A 7,500-nucleotide genomic window follows, 5' to 3' on the forward strand; every position below is an offset into this window, starting at 1 on the left:
CACACATACATACAAATAGGTAGATGGATTTATAATTTTGTGGTGTTGCTTGTCTTCTTATTAATCATTAGTATTATTTTCTTGATTATTATGACCACCACAACCATGATTATTAATATTTTCATTGTTATTAGTTATATGATATTGTTATTAGTATCCATTTTATTTATTGTCAGTCTTGCCTTTTAATATTTTGTATATTAGTTACCAACATTTATATCACCACTAACACTATCCTTGCTGCTTTTCATTGTCATTTTCATTTATAGTAATACTATTGTTTTTTTCTACTGATAGTGCTCATGTTACTTGTATCCTGAATGCATAGTGTTAATAATAGGGATGGGATTAGGTAAAAGTGATTATTTTATATTTGAATTGATATTGAAATCTTTTAAGTGGTTGGTAGAGAGAGAATGAGTTCACCAGTTCTAGAATTGTGCAAACAATCTCTTGCTATTCAAGAATTTTAATGAGTATGTTTAATTTGAGGGAGAAGGGGGGGGGGTGAACAGATGTTGTATTCATTCAGTTGACTTTGGTTGTCTTAAATGTGTTTGTTAGTTGATTGATTTAATGATATCACAATTTGAGTAAGAAAAGTAATTTGCATGAAGAATGTACATGAAAACAAATTTAAGTTATTGAATGGGCTGGGATGCATTAATATTTCTTGGTCTTTCTAGTAGCAGTCTTTAGGAATTTGATAATTTCTGAAATGGAAATTAAAGTAGTTAGTGACTGTCTGCATAAATTTGCATGGTAGTTATTTTTGTAATTTAAATAACTAATCTTGAGATTCATTTATAAAGGTAATAAATCTTAATAATATCTTTCAAAATTTGATTGACTTATTCTTCAACATGGTCTAGGTTATTCTCATTGGATTATGATGATGATTTTAAGTCTAGTTTTCTGGCTTGATTAATTATAGATGCTATTATTTTTTTGATTTTACCATTGATAATGAATACTGTTAGCATTATCATCAGTAGATTATTGGTTAATGTTTTTATTTTTGTTTACACTTATATTTATAATTTATATACACATGATCTTAAAATAATTCCTATTTCACTTCTAATTTGAGGGAGAAGACAACTTTTCTATTGCAGGTATTCACCATTTTACGTGGTAATAGATAAGTGGTCATCAAAAAGAAGTAAAAAGAAAAATTGCCCTTTGGCTTTTTCTTTTCAAGTAAAAAGAACTAAGAAAATTTTACTAATGTTTAAACTGCACATCATGGAAAGCGAGATTATATTTTGGCTTGCTGTGATGCATGAATACTTGTGTGATAACACAAGGAGATCTTTCCAATGGGTGTAAACCCTGCAGATAGTGTGAGAAAGATTGACATTATTATTCTTTTGTCTAAATGGGAATCATTTTATTTTGAAAATTAATCATGGCCTTGAATTGATGTTTTAAGCTTGATAATAATGAGCTTGGTCTCAGTTATGTTTTTGCAAGTGTGTATGTATGTATGTATATGTGTGTGTGGGGGGAGGTGATTGTAATTATATTTATGGTTGCTTGCACACTAATGCACAGGTACATTAACCCACTTATGACGGGGGCATTCCAGCCTTGAATGTCCCAATGCCGGGGCGTTCAAATTATTAGGCCTAAATCAATTGAATGGCTGGCACAATACTGTGCCGCCCGGCCGCTGGGCTTTTGAATGTGCGGTACAGTACTGTACCACCCGTCCAGAGAGGGTTAATACACACACACACACACACACACACACACACACACACACACACACACACACACACACACACACACACACACACACACACACAGACATGCACACATTCAGAGATGTGTTTGTGAGGAAGTGTCATTGGAAATCTGCATGCTTCCAAGTATGGGAGACTGGTGTTTACATCTTTATGCTAACCATACATGATCTTAGGAAGGCTATTTTATCTGGCAAGGGTGGCAATGAGAGTCTTGAAAAGGCAGCCTTTATCCTAGAACAAGAGTAAAAATATAAAACAGGTTTGTGTCACTTACCCTTATATATTCCTCATTTCCCTTCCCCTTCTCTCACTTCTCTTTTGCTGTACCTCCCTCTTAATTCACCTTCACTCCCTATGTTGTAATTGCTTGCATGCTCTTTTCTCTCTCCTTTTCTTTCTCTCTCCTTCTTTTCTCTCTCTCTCTCTCTCTCTCTCTCTCTCTCTCTCTCTCTCTCTCTCTCTCTCTCTCTCTCTCTCTCTCTCTCTCTCTCTCTCTTTTCTCTCTCTCTTTTCTTTCTCTCTTTTCTTTCTCTCTTTTCTTTCTCTCTTTCCCTCCCTCCTCTCCACCTCCTTCACCACTTCCTCCTCTCACTCCTTTGTTCCATCCTCTCCTTTCTACCTTCCTCCTGCTCCCCACCCTCTCCCTCTTAATTTTTTATTACACATTAACATGAAGACATTTGTTATACCTTTGTCCATGGTGTCGGCCAAGTTTTGTTCCTCTTATCTCATTTGTTCAGGGAATTACATTTAGGATATATTCTTTATGCTAAACTTCTGTTACAAATTGGTTACTATTTACCTTTATTGTTGATGAATATGATATGATTTATGAAAAGTGGTATGATTGACATAAGATGACTAAGCATTTAAATATATGGAATGATGTATATACCACAAGGAACTGGTCTTATACAGTTGTTTGTTGCTATCCTTCTCTTCCTTTTTGCAAGGTTATTGATAAACTATTTGCTATACGATTGTATTACAGGAGTTGATTATTCTGGTAATGACCTTAATTGTATTAAAAAATGATTACTTATTGTAAACACATCAATGACAATACAGCACAATCCCTTTTTTCTTATATTTTTTATATATGCTTTGAGTATGAATTCTGAAAGATTTTATTTATATGGAGCAATATTTACATACACCTCCCTTCAAATTACAACTTTATTACTGTGAATTTTGATAATGAAATGCTGCATGATGATCTGGAAGGTTCAGCAATTGTTATGAGGCTTATACTTGTACGGCTTTATTAAACAATGACAGAAATGTTCATAAATTGAATTGCAGACTCCTATTAGATTATATAATTTAGTAATATCACAATTATTTGCCTTTTGTGTTTACTTTATCCAAAAAGACTTGTTTGTATTATTTTTGAACAATTGATAGATAATACAGCATTTTACATAATAGAGCTTGCAGTCACTTATTCTGAATGAACCCTCAACACTATAATGCTGCAAATCTGATTTCTTGTCTTGTTGGTTCTCATTTTATTAATTTATTTCATATTTTTTTCCAATTATAAAATAATATTGCTCCATTCCTTCTCACCTGCCCACTCGTTCCCCTCCTCTACTTCTCTCCCATTCTACCTTATCTCTCACTCTTCTGCTTTCTTCCACCTGTCTGACACATGCTTGTGCATACTACACCTCCACCTCCACCTCAACACACCAACACCTACACCTCCACACACCTCCACCTTCACCTCCACCTCCACCTCCGCCAACACCTCCACACACCTACACCTAGGCCTACACCTCCACACACCTACACCTCCACACACCTACACCTACGCCTACACCTCCACACACCTACACCTACGCCTACACCTCCACACACCTACACCTACGCCTACACCTCCACACACCTACACCTACGCCTACACCTCCACACACCTACACCTACGCCTACACCTCCACACACCTACACCTACGCCTACACCTCCACACACCTACACCTACGCCTACACCCCCACACACCTACACCTACGCCTACACCTCCACACACCTACACCTACGCCTACACCTCCACACACCTACACCTACGCCTACACCTCCACACACCTACACCTAGGCCTACACCTCCACACACCTACACCTACGCCTACACCTCCACACACCTACACCTACGCCTACACCTCCACACACCTACACCTCCACACACCTACACCTAGGCCTACACCTCCACACACCTACACCTACGCCTACACCTCCACACACCTACACCTCCACACACCTACACCTACACCTACGCCTACACCTCCACACACCTACACCTACGCCTACACCTCCACACACCTACACCTACGCCTACACCTCCACACACCTACACCTACGCCTACACCTCCACACACCTACACCTACGCCTACACCTCCACACACCTACACCTACGCCTACACCTCCACACACCTACACCTAGGCGTACACCTCCATGAGTCAGCACTCATAGCTGGCAGAGGCCAGCCTTGTGCATATAGCCAGGGTGAAGCGACGTCTTCGCAAATCTGTCTGAACTGAACTGAACACCTACATCTACACCTACGCCTACGCCTACATCTACGCCTACACCTACATCCACGCCTACACCTACATCTCCACACACCTACACCTTCACACACCTACACCTCCACACACACAATATGGATTGTTTAATAAAATTCTCACGAATAGTTTTATTTAGAGACCATGCTATTTAAGAAGTCAGTGCTGATAATCCTTCATGTAACATTGTGCTGTCAAGAGCAAATGAGTATTATACCAAATTTCAGTGTTTACTAATCAACCATTTTGAAATTGTTTTCGACTTTGGTTATCTGTCATCTGTCTATTTCAGTATACTGCCTGCTTGCTTTTTTTGGTTTACCTGTGAACCAATATGTTTATTCATATACCTTATCTTAAACTCATAAAGCAATGTATTTTTACATGCTCCAAAACAGACTTTTATATTCTATGTTATGGCATTTTTGTACTTCAGAAGAATTCCTTTATTTGTATCGGCTTATTTACAGGCAATGCGTTTTCCACATCCCCATCATCAAAATTTAAAATCAAAATTACGATTGTGGATGACTGCTCGCTCATTTTTATATATTTTTTTTTTATTCATTTCGAGTATAAATATTGATATTAATTTTGCAACAGTTTCATTGATGTTAATGATATGCACTTATTCATACACACAGAAGAATTAATTTATTATTACTATATCCATATGCCCACTCCATGGAGGGGAGACATTTTGTCTTGGACTGTGAACTTGCATGCTTCATTACCTCTAATTGGAGGTTATACTTGAAAGCTTTCAGCATGGTCAGGTTACCCTTGTAAGATTAATGTTTTTAAGTTGACCAGGAAAAGGACTTGTAGGAAATGTTGAGTAAATAACTTGAAGCCACTGCAGTATTATCAGTGGAAAAGTTAACTATGAGGTTAAAGGCTTTTTTTTTTTCTTTTCTTTTTTTTTTTTTTTCCCACTAGGTATGGTCGATGTCCTTGTTACATTGTGTACATGTATATACAGTATATACGATTCTAGTAGTCATTATGTGACAGCATCAAGACGAATATAAAACGACTTGCAATAAAGTTGGATAATTGTTAATTGAGTAGGAGGATGGTCATAGGTTTATTCATTTTCTAGAGTTTGAATTCAGGCATGGTAGTGGTAAAGAAGATAGGGTATTAAGATGGAGAAGAGTCACGGATATTTATGAGTAATGTGAAATACTGAAACTCGTGCTGCGCTCTATGTTAAACATTCCGCCTATGTTTTAAGATGGCCCCCCCCACACCCGGTGAGTGAGAAGTAGAGGTGGACGGGAGAGGCCGGGAGGTTACCAAGAACAACCCGGACGTACCCCTGCCGTCCCACACTGTCCCAGGGGGCCGGCCCGTCCCACCCAGCTGGACCGAGGGCCTGACCAATAATCTGCGTAGCATGAGTTACGCCCACGTTAGGGTATAACTACCTGCTGTTGCCTTCATACATGATTATATCATCAGTGGTTTGAGAAAGTCCCTTACTTTGCTTTCCTTATTTCCTCCTTGGTTATTGTTTGTATGAATGCTTGCTCTAGTTCTGTGTTGTAGCTGAAGCATCATCTCCTTAACACTTAGCCTCCCCATTAAGCCAGGCACAGTGGCAGGATGTCTCACAAGTGAGCTGACAGAGTAGGGCAGGGTTGAAGCATGTTGGTGATTGGCCAATCACAGCTCATCTGCCTGGGGGAAGTCCACCCAGCCAACAATATGGAAGGCACATTACAGGAAGGCAGGGAAGCTGACACAGTGCATGATTGTATATGCCAGATACCTCTTCATCTACCTCTAGCTCAGGAACTTGTTTGGAAAAAAAAAAAGCTTCCTTGAAAATTAAGCTTTAGATAGTCAGGTGAGAAGAGTCCCTTGCTGAGACAGTGACCTTCTGAAATGAAGCATTATAAACACTACTCACAGATTCACTTTAGGTCCCTCATATAGGTTTTCATTTTAACCTCTGGTAGTAAGCTTTATTTTATTTATTTATTTTTAGTGTAAATGGAATCATTTAATATTTTGTAAAGGAACTGATTTTCTAATTAAAATATTATTTCTTAATCTGCTGCAGGATCTCAAGGATTACATGCGCAAAGCAGGAGAAATTACCTTTGCAGATGCCCACAAACACCGTCGCTATGAGGGGTAAGTGACTTTACATGGTCTTTTTAAAAATTTCTCTACTACTACTAATACTACTGTTTATTTTGTATTTTGTGTGTTTGTTTGTTTTATTGATTGATTTACTCACACACAATTATATTATATTAACCCTCTCTGGACGGGTGGTACACTACGGTGCTGGGTGGCACCATATGGTGCCAGTCATTTAATTGATTTAGGCCTAACCGTTCGAAAGCCCCGGCATTGTAACATGCAAGGCTGGAATGCCGGGGCTCTCGAACGCATAGGCCTAAATCAGTTAAATAAATGACGCCATATGGCGTCACCCAGCGAACGGGCCTTGAATGCGTGGTACCGTAGTGTACCACCCGTCCAGAGAGGCTTAAGATCATATTTTCATTATCAATATTATTATGGATTAAGTAAGATAGGATATGTAAAGTTTTAGATGTATTTTTTTATTTTATTTATTTATTTATTTATTTTTATTGTCTTTCAGTGTTGTAGAGTTTGCTACCCGGTCTGACATGAAGAGGGCCATTGAGAAGTTGGATGATACTGAATTGAATGGAAGGCGAATTAGGTTGATTGAGGATAGACAGCACTCCCGTTCCCGTTCAAGATCTCGTAGGCGATCTCGTTCCCGCTCACGATCTCGCAGGTCATATTCACGGTCAAGGTTAGTGCTTTTATGTTAGTTGAAGATGATGCCAATGAAAATGTAAAAGGAAGTATTGTTATTTGTTATTGATATTTCAACAAATCTCTTAATTTATTTACAGGTCAAGAGGCAGGAGCCGTTCACGTTCAAGGTCAAGGAGGTCAAGGACTAAGTCACGGTCAAGGTCAAGGTCAAAGGATTCTCGCTCAAGGTCACGTTCCAGATCTCGCTCTAGGTCACCTCGTTCACGCTCCAGGTCAAAGTCTCGATCTAGGTCCAGATCAAAGTCTGTGTAAGTTTAAGTTTTTGAAAATTGTTAAATATCTAATTAAACCTCTATACTCAGATTTTCATGTGCACATACTTTTACAAGAGCTAAATGTATTTATATATATAATATATTTATAA

At 38.4% G+C, this 7,500-nt stretch overlaps 1 protein-coding gene across 6 annotated transcripts in view; it reads left to right on the forward strand.

Moving 5' to 3' along the window:
* The window catches only part of LOC122250832 (serine-arginine protein 55), a 20,817-nt gene that overhangs the window by 11,563 nt on the left and 1,754 nt on the right, over positions 1-7,500 (forward strand). For all 6 annotated transcript variants that reach the window (XM_086537832.1, XM_086537836.1, XM_086537833.1 and 3 more), the window contains exons 6-8: positions 6,379-6,452; positions 6,931-7,110; positions 7,214-7,384. In XM_086537832.1, the coding sequence (XP_086393958.1) occupies positions 6,379-6,452; positions 6,931-7,110; positions 7,214-7,384 (425 nt within the window). The remainder of the gene's footprint in view (positions 1-6,378; positions 6,453-6,930; positions 7,111-7,213; positions 7,385-7,500) is intronic.

Source organism: Penaeus japonicus, unplaced genomic scaffold, assembly GCF_977035675.1.
Source record: "Penaeus japonicus unplaced genomic scaffold, GWHDUDI00000001_assembly GWHDUDI00000006, whole genome shotgun sequence".
NCBI lineage: Eukaryota > Metazoa > Arthropoda > Malacostraca > Decapoda > Penaeidae > Penaeus > Penaeus japonicus.